Source organism: Gambusia affinis, linkage group LG23, assembly GCF_019740435.1.
Source record: "Gambusia affinis linkage group LG23, SWU_Gaff_1.0, whole genome shotgun sequence".
NCBI lineage: Eukaryota > Metazoa > Chordata > Actinopteri > Cyprinodontiformes > Poeciliidae > Gambusia > Gambusia affinis.
Window position 1 is genome coordinate 8312837 of NC_057890.1, and position 22667 is coordinate 8335503.

A 22667-nucleotide genomic window follows, 5' to 3' on the forward strand; every position below is an offset into this window, starting at 1 on the left:
AACTTTTGCATCAAAAATCTCTTAATCTCTTAATAAACAGATGAATCCAACCAATAGACCCATCAACACGCTCTGCAATTCACGTAAAAAACAAACATTTAACACACTGAATAAGTTATGAGTTGTGGAGGAATTTGAGAAGTTCCAAAAAGGAGATAATCCCCTCCAGCTTTTTCCTTTAGCTCCATGTGAGCCCGCAACAATAGGTGCCCACCACTATCGCCTATACACAATTAACTAAGGAGCAGCATTATTCCATTATCATAAGAATGCTGTTTGCAATAGAGGGGAGGGGGGGGGAAGCTGAGAAACGTCTCGGCATTCACTGATGTGGCCGATGGAACTGAGACATTTTATCTTCAAGATCACGTGCAGAGTTTACACCACTTAGCAATATATTTAGTGCATTTAATGTTGTCATTCAAATAGTTTGATTACAATTATGGGGTGAGAGTGACTGGTAAGGATGGATAAATTCTTACTCCTTAACTCTATGATATCAGCTGTATCAGTTTTTTGATACATTTACTGTATCAAAAATCAATATCTTTAACAAACTTGTGTGCTACCCAGAAGGCTGTTTTCTGGAATGCTAAACTTATCGTCTGCCCTCGGATGGATGAGTGTCTGATAGTAATTTACTTACAGGTAAAGAAATGATCAACATCCAGCTTAATAAGCTGCTTTCTCAACAACCTCAGAAGTTAGTCATGCAGGCAACCGAACGGCAGTGCAACGCTCAGTGAGATGCAACAGGTAAAAAACACAAAAAGACAAAAGTGGTTTTAAGGTTTTCCCTGCCGACCAACATCATATCACGCAAAGCCAAATATGCCTCCATGAGAGAAAGTGTAAATAAAAGGATAGAAAGACTTCGTGATGATCTTTACATGTATTCTGAGTACCCACGAAACGAAATGTAAACATTTTGTTTTTTGGGACGATGTGGGTCCCGTTGCGTCTGGAATAGTAAAAGAGGAAAACAAAATGATGTGATTACCCAGAGCTCATTTGATGCTTCAGGACATGGATGATCAAGTCCAGATGAAGAAAAAGAAAAAAAGAAAAAGGCTTTAGAGTGGCCTAATCAAAGCACACACTAAAGTGCTGTGATATAACCTCAAACAGGCCACACATCATATATTCACCAATCCTGCAAACACAAGAGAGTCAAAATTCCTCTGCAGAGACGTAAAAGACTAAGTTTGAATTTTTCAAGCTCAAACTCAGCTGTTGCTGCCAAAGGTGGCACAAGCAGTCATTAGGTTGAGGGGGCCATCACGTTTATTTTCTTTTTCTTTTTTTTTGGTTTTGATAACTTTGTTTTCTTAATAAATAAAATTGTCATTTGAAAACAAACCAATTCAATCAGTTTATCTTTGATTTAAAAATCTGCCAGATGACCTGAAGCATTAAAAGGGATAAAAATGAAAATCACAAGAAATCTTTAAAGGGGAAACCACCCTATAAATATATATATGTCACCATATCAAATATGCTACACAAAATAAGAGAAAACCAGGTGGAATTTTATTCTTATATTGTTAAAACTTTTTTTTGTTTGTTTTATCTGAACCTCTTTCAGAAGTTTTTGGAAAGCTATATGAAGGCTGCTGTAGTTAACCATTCAGAGAACTGCCTCTCCCAGTAGGAGTCTCTGAATAAATGACGACTTAATAAGAGCACTTCCTTACTTTTGGGCTCGTTTGTTATGCATCACAGTTCTCCCCCACCGACAAACCCCCGACCGTGTCTGATCTGATATGTGGCTGATGAGGTTTTTTTTTTTTTTTTTTTCGTGTTGGAAACAAATGGCCACAAGGTGTCAATGTTGTCAGATGGTGCGTTTTGCTTTGTGACGTCTCGGCCCCATTAATGTGAGAAAGAATATAGAGAGAAGAGCTGCAGGTGGAAGAGCCTTGCTGCTGGATGTCGCTCTCAAAACAAATCTAATTGGATCCAGTGACTTCCAGGAAATACACGGCAGCCGAGAGGCATTTGTTTGCTCTCTGCGGCCACCAATGCCCGAGCGTCGGCCAGCAACAGCGGGCCGTACTACTGCCAGACCCTGCCAGATAATAATAATAAAAAATATAATAATAATAATAATAATAATAATAATAATAATAATAATAATAATAATAATACTTTGAAAGCGCTTTTTACTTTCAAATTTGACTACACTTTCCTCTAAAACACTCACGAAAAAGTAAAGTTAAGCCTCAGTCTCAAATAATTTTCAACCTCTAAGTTTTTTGGGGTTTTTTGTGAAGCCTTCCTAAAGCACAAGCGATTATAACACTAACACACACGTGTGCCAAAGTGACAGGCTCTCCCGTTTACAGTTCGCAATGCTTACATTACTAATATGCTAATTGCTAATATACACATTATATATGCTAATATAATGTGCTATGTGCACATTATATTAGGAGAATAGTTTGAAATGTCACCAGAGGTGACCATGTTGTTTGTGCTAAAATAATTTTTTTTAAAAACTCAGACAGAATAGCATTTCCAACACACAGTGTGACGTCTCCGCTGCTCCTTAAATAAATAACTTTACAAAACGGTGCGCCTGGAGCGCAAAACAATCAAATTACACAGCCGTTTCAAACTTCAAGCGTAAACGACTGTATAATGAGCTGCCGCCGGCGGTCTGCCGTCATCCTGTAAGTCGCATCGACATTTTAGACTCAGTTCCAACTTCTGTCACCCGAGATATGGCAATCCACAGCACCTGTACATCGGTTTAAGATTTTATCCATAAACCTAATGGCTAAAAACCTTAAACTCAGTTCTTGATTAGATGGATGAACCAACAAGTCACGGAGGCATTGTCCAGCTTTTAAATACAAAAATGATTGGTTTAAGCCGATAGACTTTGATTTTTGTCTAGAAGAGAATACAGAACAGCACAGGAAAACAGATTTCATGTACCATTTGAAGCTGCGTACAACATTTTGTTAGTTAATTCTAAGAGATTGAAACATTTAAATGTCAACAGAGTAAAAATTGTCTTTTTTTTTTTTTAAGTACAAGGTTCAGGTAAGGACACAAGAAGTACAAGACCAATGCATGAAGGTGGCGTGGGCTATGATAGTCAGATGCTACTTACCTGGGGGAACACATAGTGCCAGGATGCACTATGGGAGCCGGTGGATGCTTTGGATCACACGTTTTGTTTTTGTGCCCTCCCATACAAGAAAAAAAAAAAGAAAACAAAAAGAAAGTTTGGGAAAAATCTTTAAGAGCGTAAAAAGCTTGAGTGTTGACTTTACCTCTAAATTCCACAATCTACATGTAATCAAGTTGCTGTTGGTTGTTCTGGAAAAACAAGTCTGATCCATGAGGCGGCCCTTCTTTACAACGTCCATGACTAAAACTGAGCTATTTCTAATGTTTTGCTTTCAGACACAACAGCCGTTTACTGGAATCCATTGCTTGACGGACAACGACTGTTTGGGCACAGAAAGCAGAAGAAACACTCTATTATTAGTCAGCAGTAATGATGTTGCGCAATTTCATTATCAGACGGAAAATAAACTGCAGCAGAAATCGGCCAACTCACCGGAGGAAAACCTCTGATGAAGTGCGAAAACGTCTTAAAACATTATTTCTGCTGGTATAAGCAAAACACTGTGGATCTTAATGAGCTGATAATGTCTGAAAACAATAGGCAGCACAACATCTAAAAAAAAAAAACCTTATTTCAGTTTAAACTTAACATTTGAACTTAATGCTATTTAAAACAGAATCTAATTCAACCTCTGATATGGTTTGAAATTGTATTTTTTTTTAACAATCGTACTAAGTATTGAAAATGAAATGTTTAAATGAAATTTGAAATCTCTTTGAGCATGTAAAGATGTGATTAGACTGCAGAAACCCCGACTGGAGTGATGAGATATGTGAGATATACAAGCTGTATTCTGAATTGCTGTAATAAAGAAATGATAAACGTAAACTGTGTTGCAAGAAAGTTTTTTTGTTTTTTGTTTTACCAAGTAAGTACAACACGCTGTTTTCTGGTAATGTCTTTTGGAAGGCTCATTAACAATTTGGCTGGGTGGTGTAGTGTAAGTCGAGAACAAAGAGTTCCTGTTTTATTGCATTGGGAAAGTAGTGTAAAATTACAAATTTAAGTTGGTTGTTTATTTGGACAAAAACTAATTATTTTAAGGGCGGGAAATAAAGCAGGAGGTGTACTTGAAAAATGTTTGGTAAAGAGTGGAGTAAATCCCAATGTGCACCTTCACAACTTTGTTCAAAGGATGGAGTAATAATGAACATGCACAACATTTGCTTGTGGTTTACTTTGCTTATGGCCATTAGTGATTTGACTGAATCCATTAGAATCAAGTGAGAGCAAAGAGCGAAGAGCAAAAAAAAAAAAAAAAAAAAAATTCAGGTAGAAACAACAGCAGTGCTTTTGTGCTATCTGCCTTTAAAGTAGGCCTTGACCTGGCAAGCCATCCTGCTGAGTAGAGGAAGCTTCTGAGTCACAGTCCTGAGATCTTATTTCCAACTTCAAAAGACGGCTTTTCTGTTAATGGAGGAGGATGTGGTCAGAACCAACGGTGAACACTGCATTTCATACTAAACAATTGCATTAGCTAACAAAGATTAACAACCTAGGTATGTATAGGCTTACCTCCTGGTGAGCCCTTACCAAAGTGTTACACTTTAAAACCCAAAACGTGCGTGTAATTTATTGGGATCTTATTTTGTGTGGGATGTAAAAGTTTTTAGCCACATTTTATCAGACCTACCCCTAAATGAGGTTTTACCAATTAAATTTTAAGACTTTTTAAAACCATCACAAATGAAATTGGATCACATCAGAAATGTAAACAAAAATAAAATAAAATAAAAATCGAGCTGGCTAGCTAGTTCTCTTAGCTACGTAAACCATGACAGAAACAAGAAAAGAGAGCTAGCTAGGTGGTTCTTCTGGCTGGGAGGCTACTTAAACCATGGCAGAAACAAAAAAAGAAAAAAAAAAAAGAGAGCGAGCTAGTTAGCTAAATACTTTAACTTGCAAGTTTAAGTAGTTAACTAGCTAGTTCTTCTAGCTAGCTAGAAGAAAGTGGCTGAAAGTGGTCCAAGCACTTTCAGCAATCAGCACACTGTAAAATTATTGGCACCACAGGTTAAGGTAAACGCTAAACCCTTTTCTAGCTAGCTAGTTAACTAGCTAGTTCTTCTAACCTAGAATTACTAGTTAGTTAGTTCTTCTAGTTAGCTAACTACTTAAACCATGGCAGAAAAAAAAGAGCGCTAGCTTGCTATTTTTTCCCCTCTGTAACCAATGTTCTTGCTAATGTAGTTGCCTATGTACCCTTTTTAGCAAGGAAGGGTGTATTAGCACCAGTAGCCTTAACTATATATTTATCAAATTTGATCACTAGCATCTTATTAGAATGTGTACAAGAAGGATATTAGGAAATTAATTCAGATTTTATATTAAAAGGAAAACATCAGCACATCATCAGAAATAGTCCTGAAAGGAAGTAGGAAGAGTTTCAGTTTTATATTTTCACTGTAAACTTTCAAACATTCAACAGATCATTGCATTGACAAGTATGCTATGCATTAATAATAATAATAATAATAATAATAATAATAATAAAAACATTCAGCCGCAGCTCAATAGAATTTCAATGCTCCATATTCAATTTACAAATACCAACACCCCCTCTTTCAATCTTTTAATAAAAGCTTGAATATAAGACATTTTTACAGTATTTCTTACATTGGTTTGTCAAAAACAAAACAAAACAAAAAAAAAAAACAACCTGCACCAAGATTTCATAAACCAACAAAATCTTACAAGGCATTTTTCCCCTGGACATTCAACATTCACCACAGGTGGATCGGAATACAACAGTGTGCTGGTTTTTGGGGCATTTTGGGCGACGGATAAAAGATAAACATAATTTTTTTTTTTTGCTGTAAATCCTAGAAACACTTTCAGATCCACTTTTAATGTTAGTCAATTTGAGAAAGAGCAAAAAAGAATTTGACAAAATTTTACACTGGGTACAAGCTTTTTACTCAGTTTTAGCTGCAAGAAAACGGTAGCTTACCATTTCTGGGATTTCAAAAGAAAAAAAAGCCTATTTAGCTACAACAAATAAGCTCTTAAAATGCAAATTAGCCTTTGTTCTCGTAGGAATGGGAGACTTGAGCTATACCCAAAGAAACCGTGAGCATCTTAAACAGAAACGAGCACAAGACTGAATTGGTTTACTCAACTGGTCCAAGCACTTTCAGCACGCTCTAAAATTATTGGCACCACAAGTTAAGGTGAACGCAAAACCCTTTTCTGATGACAGCTATTTGTGCTGATTTGGCAATGAGTTTTAAATCGCTATCTTTCTGAGAAAAGAAGAAAAAAAAAAAAAAAAGGTCAGATTCAGGTTGAAGCCAACAGAATTTGATTTACACCTTCATGATATTAAAAAAACAAAAACAAAACAAAACAAAGAAAACCAGGCCCACACATGCCCTACTGTATTTTAGGGGAGGAAGTTTGCAGAAATATTTCAAATTGTGGATATCTACCTGACTTCATCTGGCAAGTTCTCTTTGTTTTTTCTCCATTTCACAGTGCATCCAAAGGAAATGGGCACAGTGTACATACGTCCTAATGAAAGAGGTAATCTGGAATTGCAATACGTTTCAGAAACAAAATCTCCACAATACAAAAGTAATGGATGTGTGTTTATAAAAAAAAAAGAAAAAAGCACCTCTCACTAATTGTTAAGCATGATGGAGAATCTGTCATGCTGTGGGGCCCATATATCTTCTCCAAAGGGACTCTCTGCGTTCTCAGTGCCAGAAATGTTTCTTGCATACTGCAAGAAAAATTTAAGGAATTTTATGGCTTTTCACACATTTTTACGAAAGGTACCAACAACTGCGGAGGGTGCTGCAGGCAAGCCTCACACACCGATCGACAAAAGTGTCATGGCAGGAAGCCCTTTTTAAGTACTTGGGAACAGAAACATGAATTAGAAACAACCGATAATGTACAATTTGTTCGTTATTAGTGCTTAAGCACAAAGTTGAGTCGTCACAGAAGCAGGTTAGAGGACTGCTACGCTGCTGTAGGGTTCAACTAAGGGTTTTCAGTTACTTTTCTATTATCAGGGAGTCCACATGCGTGATCGGTGCACTAAAAAAACCCCATTTTGCTCAATTTCAGTGTTCTAACTTTTACCAAACAAGTTTTCTCGCCACATTTACAAAAGATGCCGCTAAAGATCCGACAGAACTCATTTAAAACTCAACGCTTCGATGTTTTCTTTGGCTGCTGAGATCTGCCACCAGATGACACGGATGTGATGCACACTTAAAAAGGAAAGCGACTCACAGGAATGGCTACTGCTGCAGTTCCAGAGCAGCGGCCCGATCAGCTGCCGCAGTAAAAAAAAACCAACAACAACAAAAAAAAACCCACAACTGTACCTCGCCGAAAGTAAGCGAGAGCATTTTTGACCCAGTTTTGACTTGACGTATCACAACCCACATAATCGCACTGAGACAAGACCGGAAGATAAAGAAAGATAAAAAAAAAAGCACTTTATAACTTTGGAAGGGGGAATAAGTAGTGGGTGGGCCTGTTGGTATGAAAATAAATAAGGCTTCACAAAAAGAAATTAAAAATACTGAGTACCTATTAGCTCAACAGATGAAATGGTGCATTACCTTTGAAAAAGATTGGACTTTGGGAAAGATTATATGTGGAAAAGCTCCTGATTAGGAACTTAGTGAAGGATCTGAAGTGTACAAGAGTGAATGTTGGACCGGACTATGCTGAGAAATCTACAGTAAGCAGTACTGCTGATGCTTATTGTGTTGTTTGCATGATCATAAACAATACCTGAAACTCAGCATCATTAACAAACACCCATCACACTCATTGGCACTTCTGGCAGCGTGGAAACATTATTAAAGTAAATGGAGATTCCTGTGGAATAGCAGATTCTCACAGTGAATAAATCTGGAAAAATTCACTTTTTGATTTAAGACTATTCAGTGGGGATCTAATCCTACATTATTGACAAAAATAAAAAAAGTAGGACAGGCTTTTAGTGTTTTCTTTTGTAACACTTCACAAGGTTGGAGAGGTTCCCAAAATCCTCTTCACCTGGAATGGGAATAGGCCCACAGCATGATAAACCCTCTACCGTACGGACTGGAGGCCGGAGGGGGCTTTTTCTTACAGCCAACCTTTGTTTAATGCCAGATTTCACTTATTTATGTTTGAAGTGGTAGGACAGAAAATGTTTTGCCCTGTTCTGCCCCCTGAACAGCTAGCTTGTATATTATTGGCAGCCATGGAAACTTGGTAACAAGTAGCGTCGTATTTCTAGCCAAAGAAACAGAGTCGTGAACCACTAAATTAAACTTTCGACCTAAACTTTAAAATGATCAAAAGTCTTTCCCCCCCCCCTTCTGATTGAATTCTCGTCTCCATTTTCCAGTGCGAGGTTTATGCAAAAATCTGCCGACTATCAATTTGCTCTAAGGCCTTAACGAGGGTGCTAATAAGTATGGAGGGTGAGGAGCATGCTTACAGAGGTGAACACTTAACCTTTCCTTAAACCGAACACTTATCGTTGTCAACTTGCAAAGCAACTAGATGAAAATAAAACAGAAAAAGCAGCAGTTGCCAAACGTGTACGCCTGGCTTTGTGCGCATCATTTATTGGCATCAACTTGCTACCGAAAAGAAAAGTTTCAGTAGCAAGTTGATGCCAAGCTCTTTATTACTGTTAGGCAAAAACCAAAACAAGAAGGGAAACATATCTCTTGGCCTCATTTAGTAAAAGGGAAGAATTATTAATAAATACAAAAATAATAACAGATATGTACAAATATGAACTATAATACTTTCAACATTTCTTCAAAAATGCCATATAAATTCTCTCTAGATTTTTTTTTATTATACTAAAAAAAAAAAAAAGTCTCTGTAGCTCAAACCTTAATGGTCACTTCGATACCAAACATTATTTAAGAATGATAAATTATTATACAAAAAAACAACAACAAAAAAAAAACCAAAGCAATCCAACACCATTGTAATAATTCCACTTTGGATGCCAGTCCATCAAAATCAGAACAAAGAAGAAGAAGAAGAAAAAGAAAAAAAAACGGGGTGAAAAAAGTCAAATTTTATCCGGTATTGAAATACAACGCACCGACGTGGCATCATTGGTAACACGAACACTTCCTTCCCTCCGTTTTGCGCGAGCAGGACTTCCGCGTGGCACCGACGCAGAAGGCGGGTCGGGGGGTGGGGTCAGCCGAGGAACTCAGGACAGTAAGTGCACTTGGAACACAGGCATGCTGGGACAGAAACGGAGGGAAACGGACAAAGCCACTGGGTACGCAGGGAGACAAAGACAAGGGGAGAAAACTGGCTAAAACCCAGCCAACCTCGCTGCCGTTCGCTCTCCTTCTCAGACTAAAAGACAGACAGAGTCAGGATGAGAGAAAAGGCCAGTGGGAGCAACAAAGTGGCATAGATAAAGTCCCACAGTAGTTGTGTTGGCTGGTCCTGGAAAAAACAATCACAGATGTCTTTCTTTGCCCAGCAGACTGGAAACAAAACCCGCCGTTCTCCAGAAACTTCTGCAGCGCCGGAGTCGTCGGCAAATTCCCTTTACAAAAAAATAGTTATTTTTTGCTGTTGTTGTTTTGTCAACTTGTTCTGTAAAAACCACAATCAAAGAGAGAGGCATGGGAGATTCCCGACAGGACGCCCCCCTCCTTCCCTCCCCCCCTCCACCGTGTCACACCGAAGCCGTCGCTGGAAGAGTGGTGAAGTCAAAGGTCACAAATGGTGGTGGCCTGAAGAGCTGCCCGATGTTCTGTCCGCACAACGGCTTTCTGTCAGTGATTCAACTTGGTCTGCAGAAACAAGACAGAATTATCATTCGGAGCTTCGCCTTAACGCTGAACGTCGATTGCGATGCGTCGCAGCCTGAAGACCACCAACCTGTCTGGGCGACTCGGGCCCCAACGCCAAGATCCCTGCGCCGTCGTTTCCCTTCCCAAAGAGGCTCTCCAGTCCGCCCGGTCGGCTCGCTTTGCTGGATTTCCCTTTGTAGGAGCCGGGACTCCTCCTCTTCCTCCCCTCTGCTCCTCCGCCGTAAGCTAAGGGTCCTGTAGGCGGAGGCATGGACAGGTGGGGGCCCGTGGACGGTTCCCTGGTCGTGTAGGTTAGACTGCTGGTGTCAAGTTCACGACTAAGAATAGAAAACAAAACAAAAATTCATCACTGGAAAACACGGCTCCATAAATCTTCCAGATTGGATTTTGTGTACCATGCATGCATCCAAATACAAACTTTTTTTGTATTTGGATGCATGCATGGATTTATTGTGATCCTGAAATATTAAATATTAAACCCTGATTCATCTTTAGAAAAGAGACAAGCATGTCTATATATACATATATATATATATATGTTCCCATCATTGTTGCAAATGTTATTTATTGGTGACGTTCAGTCATTTTTTTATTTTATTTTTTTGTCAAACAACTTTTGCAACTGTCAGATTTTTCTCTCGCGATGTTCCGGGAGATGTCAGTCAGGCCTGAATGTTTTCTCCTCCAAGGACTCCACCTCAGTCGAGAGGAGGCGAATACAGGAAAACACAAACCGTGTCTCTTCTCACCAGTTGTGTGTGTTGTGGCTTCGCTCTGCTCTGGACAGCCAGTCGTCTGAGCTGCTCAGAAGCCCGCTTCCCACTCGAGGTCCCTTGGTTTTGGCCGGGGAAGCCCTGGCCACCCCGAAGCCTTGGAACGTCTGATGAGAGCTGCCGCCGTTCTGTCTGTGGACGTCCACGGTCTGAAATGGCGACGGCGAGAACGACGATGGAGGGTGCGAAGAGCTCTTTCTCTTTTTCGACCCCGCCGCCGGGACGTCCGGGTCTTTGGGTGAGCGGCCGGCTTTGTGCGAGCCGTTCCGGGCTTTTCCCGGAGAGTCTCGGACGCCGAACAGTCCGGCTGCCGACGCCGGCTGTGGCAATGTGGCGGTGCAGGTGAGGCTGTTAGAGGAGGAGGACAGGACGGTAGGGGGAGGAGCCTGGTGCGCGGTAACCGAGGCGGCGACGGACATGGAGTTGGAGGGGAGGCTCTCGGCAGCCAGAGGCACCTTCCTGGAAGAGGCAAAACCAAACTCTTATAAATAACCTTAGCTGTCAGAAGATTTACCATGAACTAATTAAACAAGACATTTGAAATTTATAGCCTCCTTGTTGTGAGCAAATAGTACAAAACTTTTCTGCCACATTTTTCCTGGAGACAACTGACATCAGATTTTTACATTCCGATTCACTTCACACCCACGAATACCTCAATTTTAATATCCAACTATGGTTCTAATGAAGGGTTGGAAAAGTTGGTGTACACTCGCCTCCACATCTGCGCGTTGAGGTGCTTCTCCACCATGCTCTGCAGCGCCAGCCTCATCCTGTCCCACCGCCTGTCAAACACGTAGTAGCCCGGACCCACGAGCCGGCTGCTGAAGACGCAAAACTGGAGGGAGACACAAGAGAAGCTGGTTGAGAGCGAAGGGCTCGAGACTCGGATAAATAAGAGGCAGGAAAAAATGGGGACATTCAAGGATGAAAGGCCAAAGGAATATGAGAACGACGCCAGGGATCAAACAGGAGAAACGCAAGAAGCGAATGTTGGACAAAAAGCTGAATTTACAAGGACGTTACATATCGTCACTGCAAGCAATTCGAAACCTTTTGCTTCTCTATAATTAAGAATAAATGCCAATATAAAAATAGGACAGATGCTCAAGTCTTGATTTCTGCACCGTTAAATCTCTTGACATTTACCCCTGAAGGCCGTGGATGATGACTGGAGTAGTGCAGGGAAGGCCTGTCGGCGTCATCCGGGGTCTCTGCGTCTCCCTCATCGCTGGAAAGCCGGCCGCTGTCCCCTGCTGCATTCGCCCAGCCGCCGGGAGACGGTTCCGGGACGGGCGTCACGGCAGGAGGTGCCGCTGGAGGCAGAGGACTGGAGGCGCCGCCTGGAACTCTGGAGAAAATCCATCGGAAACACAGAAAACGAGTGAGTACTCTCACATTTGTGTCTCCCTTATTGGTGTTGGTGTTTTGCAGCACCCCCTGGTGGTTAAGCATGGAAACGCAGAGTCTTTTTTCCTCAGTGCAGTTCAGATCTGGTTGGAGAGAGAATCCGCGCAACATGGGTGGGATCTGCTCATCGCAACGAGCAGCAGAGATGGAGCCAATAAACCTTCCAGTGTGGGTGTGTTTATTACATTAGGAGCGCTGCACTCAGCCCAAAGAGGAGAATATCACGAAGTGAATGAGTTCAACATGTTTTGAGAAAGCGCTAAAGATTTCAACTCCAGACAGCGGAGGAAGAAAGATCAATCTGTAAATCCATACTGACTGTGAAGAAGACGCGTTTTGTAGCTTAACCTCCCGGTGGCAGTGATCAACTATCATCTGTCGGGCACCAGGCGGTCTTCCCTGTGACGGCTTTACCTCAGTATGTGTGCGTTTGCAAGCCGCTGCTTCAGCGAGGACAGAGGTCGTTCGCCGGGGCAGTGGGGCTTGCTGGGACTCGCCGTGTCTTGGGGCGCGACGCTCTGGGCGCACGCTTCCTTCCCTCTCTGCGCCACTTCCTTCTCCTTCTCCTTCAGAGCCTCCCTCTCCTTCGCCAGGCCCTTGTGCTCGGCCAGCAGCACGTCAAACAGCCGGCTCCGGCCGGGGACCGCGCGGCGCTGGGTTAGGGAGTGAGTCTGTGGCAGAACGAGGAACGAGGACGAGGTTTAACCGCAGATGTATTTTCTGTTGTTCACAGTGGATTTTAATACTTGTTCATTTTGGACAGTCGGGCTATGTGTCCTTTCAGATGTTTTAACAAGCAAACACAGAATTTTCTGAAGTGTGTTTACAAGGCAGCTTACCGTGCCAGTTGCATTAACCGGCACTTCAAGGGAAAAAAATGAAAAACTTGTTCAGATATGCTCATCCGTCGGCTTTAGAAGCCGACAGCATCCCACAGTCAGATGACCTTTGATTTGAACTTCACGGTACTATTGAGCTGTTGGGATGCCAATCAGAGGCTAATGGATTGCAAAACACACACACACACACGCACACACACACACGCACACACACACACAAAAACCACCCTGTTGCCATGGTTGCCACAATCAGAGTAAAACAGTAGGAGCCAAAAAAGGTTCTAAAAGCAGAAGGAATAATTGTCCCATAACAAAAACAAAACGTTTCTACCCAAAATGAACAGAAATGTATAACTGATGTGACCTGTAAGAGGGATTTCCAAATATCTCGAGTAAAGTGTTGTTTTAATTTAAGAAAAGGACGATTTTTACATTTCTTATTTAAAAAAAACTAACACTAAAAAGTCAGGGAGGATCTTCAAATTGTGCATAAATCACACTCCCAACTATCCCGACTGCAGAAGGATAAGAAAGTGACAGCTTGACCAATCTGAGTGTGAGGACAGACGGAGAGCTTTAGGGAGCACTCTGTCTTCTGATGCAAGGTCAAGGACAGAACAACGTGTTGCTCTGACGATACCAGGGCGGGATTTTATAATTACAATAATATGCACAAAGAGTGCTGCTAACTGAAGAGATTTACTACAATTAAATGAATAAAACAAAAAACTTACACCCACAGTTTGCTTCATTAATATAAACACACCAACACCAGGCCTATATTTAGAGTGGTCTCAACTGTACAGCGCACAGAGATTATGTTTAAAAAATAAAGCTGTTTGCAGATTAAATTTTTTGGTTTTTAATCGCAATTACTGAGATGACGCAAAACTGATCTGTTAGCAGGCAGGATTCAGCCCCTGCTGTAAAATAGAGGTCACCTGTACTGAAATACCTCCAGCTCTGCAAAATGAAGGGCAGCTGCTGATCTATTAATTTACATACCTTCAATAAAGTACAAAACAAAAAAATACGAGATGCAGAAGAGCACAAGCAGGCTGCTGCTGCTGCTGCTGCGGAATGCATCAGGACATCCAGGATGACTAATTGGGCCGCCGAATGTTTAGACAAGAGGCAAAGATCCCAGGCTAAATGGTCTGGTTAGCCAAAGGTTGTTCATCATGTTCAGCATCTCACAGGCTGCAGCTAAGAACACGGCTGATGCAAAAAAAAAAAAAAAAAAAGAAAAGAAAAGAAGCAATGCTGCTTCTCTCAACTCTTCATCACTGCATAATTGATCCTGACAGCGAAAGGGATTTAGCAGCTACGAGCGTGTGGTGTAACTGGAACAGCACCATTGATCCTACCTACCTCTGTCTGTCTGTAGCACAGGACTAATGCTGCTGGTGGAGATTTAATGCTGCGCGTAATTGCAAATTGCATCTGCCTAATGGTAGAACTCGTGACGGGAACTTCCTGAGTGCGTGTTCGACTCCATCGCTACTCTGCAGGTGCTCGGTTTTAAACTCAGCACTGTTCGGATCGGACCAAATCCGTCTTTACAAGCAGATTAAATAAAAAAAAAAATGATAAATTAAAAAGTTAAGTGAAACGTTAAATAATATTACGAGCAGGACGCTAGCTTCAAGCTAATGCAAACCTCCAGAATTTTTTTTCTTCTTTTTTTTTTTTTAAAGTATGCTTGATACTTATTGGCACCTCTGGTAAAGAAGTGAACGCTTTTCATGTACAAGTTTCACATCATGCCACATGTCCAGAAAACAAATTAAAATAAAAAAATATCCCCCCTCCCTCCTTTTCCTTAAAGTATACACAAACAGTCACTTGATTGAGCTTTAATTACTTAATAACCAGTGTGTTTGAAAAGATTAGTAAAGCTTGGTGGAGGTAATTAAAGGCCAGTAATAGAGTATTACAGCTAAACGATGATGCAGCCTCATCTCACATCTATAATTAACTCATCAAGAGGAGCGAGGACCCTGGAACGCTTCGGCAGAGCTACCCTGTACTAATGGAGAAACTGGAAGCACAGAGAGATCCCAGCTATAGATATGATGACTGGTGATCTTAGCGTTTTTTGTTTTGTTTTTTTTTCTCTCAGAAGGGGATGTGTAAGCGGGAGAAAATTGGGAAGTCGGATTGCGTTACCTTGCAGGTGAGCGAGCGCGTGCAGGAGCGTTTCGTCTCGGGGTCGGGCACGCCGCAATGCTTGTCAGGATCAAATACTCTCCCTGTAAAACAAACACACACAGATTACACTAAAATATATCAAATTCATTAGATGGAAGAGGAAGCTCTACGGTGCACTGCCTGAGCTAATTCAACGCTTTAAGAAAGCAGCTTGTTCTTCTTCACGTCAACCTTGAGAGTTTCAATCATTCAGACGTAATTAAAGAAGTCAGATACAGTGATTCTGTGGAAGATCGCTGCCTGTGTTTTCTGTATCCAACACATCAAATGAACAAGTGATCCATGCTGTGGCAAATTCTTCTGGCAAGAAATATTGGCAGGCTGGCAGGAGTCCCCAATGACTGACAGCCCTGCTAGCTCTGTTGCTTATGAATGCTGCCTGGAGGCAACACTGATTTTAAGAGGAAATGTAAACTTTAGCTTTTAGCAAATGCACAGGACGTGTTTTCACTTTATTTGTTCAGCTAAAATCTATTTAATCTTGGCAGCTAGGTAACAAAGCTCAGGCAACAGTTACATCAAACATTTCAGCATATTTTATCTAACTGTTAGCTTAGCTGTTAACTGTTAGCTTAGCTAGCTTAGCTGTATCAGAAGATTTTCAAAACCAACACACGACACAAACGAACTAAAACCAAAACGGTATGCCGACAGAAAAAAGTCCAGCTTATTAGAAATGTAGGTACTTCAAAGATACAATCTGGTCAAAAATTGACAAAAACAAAACAAAACAAAAAAAAAAACAAAAAAAAAACAAAGCCGTCCTATGCCTAAGAAATATCAGTCTTAGGCATAGGTATGGAGGAAAAGAAAAGACATCATGATGGAATGACAGAAAAAACAACAAAAGTGTTCAGATGTGATTTCTTTTTATGACAAAAAAAAAAAAGAAGGAAAAGACTCAATATGAATGTTAGAGATGCCCTGATAGGTTTGATCTACTGACTATAACACACCCAAACTCATCTGTGTAAACTGTTTTAATCCAGAACTTAAATGTAAGAAACATTGATCAGAGGAGAAATAAAATATGTGGCAGGTTGGAGATTTTGAATCCAACAAATGGAGGAATTACAAGATTACTCGCGTTTGTTTATAAAAGCACAGTTCACTTAGCAATGAGTATTAGAAGAGTGCTTCAAAGAACATGAATATACAGAATGACAAACATTTCCAGAGCTGACCAACAAAAATATGCATGATATTTCAGTGTTTAATTTGTTTGCTCTGAAGAGAGTGGAAATGCTGTTCATATGTTTCATTCTTTTCTGACTCCAAAATACAAAATATATCTCTCAAGGGTCCAGAGCAATTAGCAGGGTTGCAAACTTATTTCGTCTTTGGACTACTTTAAAAAAAAATGCACAAAATTCTACTACAACTCAAATGCAAAGTTGTTCATAACACTGGACGATTTAGATTTAAAATACTTTTTATTCAACCAAAAAGTCTGCCTCTTTTGATAACAAAACAATATATAACTATAACCTTCTAATTAACAAAAAAAAAAAAAAGCACGCCAAAGGTTATTTTCACCCTGGTCAGTAATTTGTGGAAACTTTCTGATACTTTTCATAATTGCTGACCTGCTTTTTGCAAGTTTCCATTTGCATTTCTGCAAGTTGATGTTGATGTTTACCATCTCCCTAAGCTTTAGCTCCCTCCATAGTCACAAGATGGGACTCCAGCCAATCCACCCCCAATGTTAACATTAGAAAGCAGCCACAAGTAAGATGCTGAAAAGACAAAAAACATTACTTAAAACCTAGACATAACGGGTAGAAGGATCATTCTTGGCTTAGCTTTCAGTGTTTATAAAATCCAGGGACCGCTAACAAGAATGCAGATTACTTCTAATCTCTGAGCTTTGTTTTCTCTAGACTTGATTAAAACGTAATGCCAATTTGTGAAGCAGCTGAACAGAGAGTACTGGAACAAGTTTGTAGTTGCAAAAGTAAACAGAGAACTACGATGGAAAAACGTGGATTCCACTCTGGACAGGTTTTGCCGTACTTGGAAGCAAAACAAATTTGACTGGATGATGTTTCTGACTGCTAGAGAACCCTAGCCGACACGGGGAGTTTCTCCGCGCAAAACAGAAAGGCAAACTACAACCTCCAGTCAGCAGGTTATCTTAAACTGTTGCTGGGAGAAGGCTGTAATCTTGTCCTGGCCTGCTTTATAATCCTCGTAATCTTTCTGCGTTTGCTGCACCGGACAACATGTCAAATCTACGCAGCGGCAAACAGGCACCACAGATGTAAACAAACTCACGTGCTCTTACACACACAGGCAAACACACTCAATTTACACTGACTTGACAGAGCAGGTCTGATAAAGAGCAAAACAAGCAGAGTGGAGCAGAGAGGAAGAGGGAAAAACTCAACCAAGTGTTAATATGTCAGAGAAAAACAAGGAGGAGGTGGTGCAGAATATGAAGATGATAAATATGTTGGGATACCGTGGGTGGGGCAGAGGGGGGATTCTTTAGATAAGCAGCTTTTACAGCAGTAAATGAAAGACGATAAACAATTCCACCATTAGCTCCATTTCGCTTCTATTTTTACACAGTAATGATGACTTAAAAGAAATCTTGCTTTAGAACTCAGAAGAAAACTCTCACCACTCGTAATTAGAACAGCTTAAAGTCCATTCCTCTGGACTCAGACTCACCTGAGGCTCTCTTGTGCGGCCTAGCGGGGGTCTTAGTTCCGTTCTGTTGCTTCTTCTCCAAAGGCGAAAGCGACGGCAACGGCGGGAGAGCCGACCTGTGGGAGGGCGAGAGCGAGGGCTTCTTGTCCATCGGGGAGGGAGACGCCGTCGACGGCGCCCGTCTGTCCAGGGGCGATCGGGCCGGGCTCGGCCGCCTGTCCAGGGAGGACGGAGGCGTGACGGAGCCGCCGCCGCTACCACGGCCGTTGGTGAGCTTTTCGCCAGAGCGCTGGGAGGCCGGCGGGGCGAAGGAGGAAGATTTGAGCGGCGAGAGCGTGGATGAGGACGAAGAAGAGGAGGACGAGGAGTTGAGGCGAACGTGCGACATCGAGTCTGCTCGGTTCAGACAGGGCATCTTCTCCAAGCTCACGACCGGTAACGACACACTGGTGGGAGGGGAAGGGAGACGGAAACGCAGCGTTAAAATGTGGCGAAAATGTATGGATGGGAAGCTGCAAAAGCTGAGCGGAATGTTTGAAAAGTGGAAAGATGCACAAACCATGTCTTGTTCCTTGCTCCTTTCGGTGGGTAGACGGCAAGCGGCGCCTTGCTGAAGCGAGAGTGAGGGTAGTCTTTGGGGACCCTGAAAGCCAGAGAGTCCTCCGGCGTGGGGGCCACAGCGGGGGCCACCGCAGGCGCTTTGGGCTTCATGGGAAGCAGAGGGCTCCTGGAGGGAACTGGGGAGCTGTGTCGCTTCTCTAAAACACCCCAAGAAGAAGAAAAAGTAATGGTTACCTTAACCACGAGGAAGAGTAGAAGATTAGCTAACCCACACACACACAGAAAACAGGAATGTAAATAGAAACACACTCATCATACAGAACCATGCAAAAGAACTTTCCCAAATTTTGTCACACTGGAACTATAAATTCAATCTGTTGTATAACCACGTATGCAATAGTCCAGCGCAGAGTAAACTTTGCTGGAGGAAAAATTATAGTTTTTATGATAAAAAATTCTTCAAAGTTTGGCATGGACTTGTGTTCAGCCACTTCCCCTCTTTCAGTGCCAAGAAGAAAAAAAAATAAATAAATTCATGACAGATGTAGTTCACAATCAATGCAGGGGAAGTAAAAACTATGTGGGGACGCTTTTCTTCACCACCGACAGAGAAACACTTCAAAGTTGACGAGAAGACGGGTGACGGTGGATCTAAGTGCTTGAAAATCATGGAAGAAAACCTATTTGAGGCCACAAGGGTTTACACCATGGTGGAGCTTCACCTTCCAGCACAAAAACAACGCTAAACATACAGCCAGGGCTGCGTTCAGGTTTGTGAAGGTACAAGAATGGTCGTGCGTTAGAATGACCCACAGTCCAAATGAGAAACTGTGGTTTGATGTTCAATGATGCTCTGTATTCAAGGCTGACTAAGCCTAAGCTGTTTTGCTAAGGCAAATGGGCAACAATTTCAGTCTCCATGTTTGCAAAGGGAGCTATAAACAAAACAATTTTAAAAGCATGCACTATTTTGTCAGTAGGAACATTCAGAGTACTTCTTCCCCCCCCTCCTGCTTGTTGACAATCAGAAGTGGAATAAAACACTGAAAGTCATGTAATGACTTCTTTCCTGCTCCCTAACCAGATGGCTGTTTTATAGCAAAGCACATATCAAAACTGTGCCTCAACTTCTCCTCAAGAACAACTGTTCTCAAATCAACTTCCAGTTAGCAACATGCCCAACGCTACCTGAAGTGCACTCATCTGATGAGCGCCACCTTACTAATGTAAATCAGACAATAATGAACCCGTTTTGACCCGGATCTGATCAGAGTGCTTGAGAGAAAGACCACCGAGACACAGTAAGGGGAAAAACAAACACACAAGTCTGTTGGGTGTGTGGGTGGAGGATTCGGGGTGGTGGTGGTGGTGGGGGGGTGGCTGAAGAGAGGAGAGGAGCTTAACTTACGGTTTTTGCTATGCATGTTCTTTGTGGGAGCAGGGTGGGTAGGGGGTTGGGGGTGTGTGGTCCAGGACTGTCTCTCTCTGAGTCTGTCTCACAGGGAAACTATATCCCAGCTACCTGAATGAAAACAGAGGGGTGAAGATGTCGTAAACATCTCAGAAAATGAGTGTAAGGGGAGAAAGACAACACACGCACATACACACCCCCTTCACACACTGATTGTCTTTTAGGCAGCGAAGATCAATATAGAGAAGTTAGGTCAAAATAAAAAATAATAATAATAATAATCAATAAAGAAAATCGGTGTGCACAAAAATGTTGTGAGTCTGAATTTCCTGCTTGGCGATAAGAATCAAAGTGTGCAGGAAGCGGCAAAACTGAAGCGTGCGAACAGAGGAAAGTAACTTTAACAGACAAGGAAGGGTTAAAAGTTACTAAATGTGTTCAGTTAAAAGAAAACAAGTGATTTTGAACTGGCACGTCAGTCAGGAAGCCGTGTTCTCAATCATGAGCAATCAAAAAGAAAAAAACACCTGGATATTCATGCAAATCGAACTTTTTGCAACGCCACATTCTTATTCCCTCCCCACCCCCCCCCCCCCACCACCACACACACACACACACACACACACACACACACACACACACACAGGTCAGAATATCAACAACATCCCACAAGCAGTTTTTCGTCTCCATAAGCAAGACTCAAAGTGCTCCCTGGTTTCAGGAACAACGCATGCTCTCTCTCTCACACACACTGAGGTGTAAAGGCAAACCGTCGCAAGCTAACACACAGTACATCCACATATAAAGAAATAAGAAGAAGAAGAAAAAACGTTTTCTGCGACATTGTGGATACGGCACCAGCCACACATGGTATCGATGTTAAAGATGCATAAAAGGCACAAAATTGCCTTTTCTCTTAATCAACCAAAGTTGAATCCCTAAAGTCAGACCAGCTCATAATGGAGTTGACTCACTTTCACAATCTGGACCACGTCAAACTACGTGGCTGGAGTTTAAGCAGGGTAAAAATCCACCAAAAGGCTGAGGAACGAAGTTGTAATCATGTGCAGCTGAGGTGAAATCCTCAAAAATAGCACTTTTTCCTTCCACTATATTTTCCAGATAAATTTTTTTTGGTTTGTTTGTTTTCGCTTCAGTTTTTATTAATTCATAAGATGGAAACATTTTAAACTACTTTAAAATGAAACTACCTGCAATTGGAATGTATGTATGATTGAATTGAAATGATTTTTTAGGTAAATGCTTTGAAACAACATTCGTTGTATATAAATAAAGTTGAATTAACTAGATGACTTCATTTTTCAATATTACTAAACCTGTTTAAATGTGGTATTGTAAGTGTTTCTACTAATATATACGGCAATAAAGTCTGGTTCTGTCTCCTTTCATGCTTATAAAAGCCACTCTTCCCGCATCTTTATAATAACATTTATTGATTCACCCAGCAAGCAGCACATAGCATGAACAACCACTTAATGGCAGGGCAGCATAACAGAACTCAGTCTAACCTGATCTGTGTGTTTGTTCAGAGTGAATGTGTGGAAGTGGGCTGTGGGCGACAGGGACAAGATCATGTCACGATTTTATATTAAAATGTATATATTCCCAGTGGACTCTGGCGAAAACAGATTTAAGTCGCACCAACTCTAAGCATTACGGTTCTACAAAAAACACTTTGACTTCTTTTTTTTCCACAGACTTTCTTGTTCTTGTGATTTTTCTGTGTGACGGGTGTGCAAATAAAGCGCCGGAGGCAGACAACGAGCGGAGGCAGCTGTATTCAGAATAGCAGGGCTAAAGTCCAGAGTCGCATTCACTGGCATGCAGTACAAATTTCAGACATTTATTCACATGTTCTTTCGCTGTTTCACATGTTGGGCTCACACAGTTTTAGTCAACTCAGATTTACAACTCAACAAAGCAGTTGAAGCTCTGATTTAAGCATCTGCCTACTGTTTTACGCCCACAGGTGTAATGAAGTAGTATCATTCTTTGGGTAATTTTCATCTACATATGTATATATATATTTATGTACTACTAGGTCCAATCGGATCTCTTTTATACAGTCCGATAGGTCACATGTACTGCGAGCTTGTTAAATTAAAAAAGAAACCCTGCTTTTAACATTTTTATTATTTTCTATTACTCTGTAAAATATTGAAATTGTTTTATTGGCCAGCATAACGTGTGATCATGAAGCATTTCTGCAGAAGCTATTTGGACAGTCACATGCTATATGTTGATTTTGAAGAAGGGTGTTATTTTAAGATGTCGGCGCTCCAAAAGTAGATGACGAACGATGACACATTTGTTGCAATAACTCCCAGTGGTTGGCTTTTAAAGGTTTCATGCTTGCATTTTTATTCCAAATGCTACTTAGCTTTGTAGAAAATAATTTACTTTGTAAACTTTTAGCTAATAAAACAGACATTTTTTTAAAAAGTTTTTCTTGGTTTAAAAGGACAAAAAGATACAACTTAGGTCAAATTTAATAAGTAAAAGTCATAAATCTAGTATAGCAGCTTTTCAATTAAGTAATGCTAGGTAATGTAATGACAAAAAGTACTTGTCATTAACAAGATATAAGCTAATGAACCTATTTTTGCCAAAACACTCAAACTTAAGGACAAACTGGAAGTTGGACACCATGATTCACTTAAATGAACAATCCTCTGGCAAGGCCACCAAGCCACTCAACCCCAAGGTCGCTATCCCTGCTACTCTCGCCTGCCTGCCTGCTGTCATTGGCCGTGCTGACAGCCCAGCTGGCTGCTCATTGGTCTCTGATTCAACCTGCAGGCAGAGCCAGAAGATGATAAGGAAGTCGGCTCTCAGAGCTCAGCTGAG

The 22667-nt window shown here is 41.3% G+C and overlaps 1 protein-coding gene across 3 annotated transcripts in view; it reads right to left on the reverse strand.

Moving 5' to 3' along the window:
- Nucleotides 1–5698: 5698 nt before the first annotated feature.
- atxn7l1 (ataxin 7-like 1) overlaps nt 5699–22667 on the reverse strand; it is a 32128-nt gene continuing 15159 nt past the window's right edge. For 2 of the 3 annotated variants that reach the window (XM_044108542.1, XM_044108543.1), the window contains exons 4-12: nt 18387–18585; nt 17849–18273; nt 15134–15216; nt 12540–12796; nt 11865–12066; nt 11432–11553; nt 10692–11174; nt 10010–10259; nt 5699–9921 (exon numbers count right to left, since the gene is read on the reverse strand). In XM_044108542.1, coding sequence (XP_043964477.1) covers nt 9904–9921; nt 10010–10259; nt 10692–11174; nt 11432–11553; nt 11865–12066; nt 12540–12796; nt 15134–15216; nt 17849–18273; nt 18387–18585 — 2039 coding nt within the window. In that variant the 3' untranslated portion in view covers nt 5699–9903. Of the gene's footprint in view, nt 9922–10009; nt 10260–10691; nt 11175–11431; nt 11554–11864; nt 12067–12539; nt 12797–15133; nt 15217–17848; nt 18274–18386; nt 18586–19796; nt 19911–22667 lie in introns of all 3 variants that reach the window. The other variant, XM_044108544.1, reaches the window with a different exon arrangement.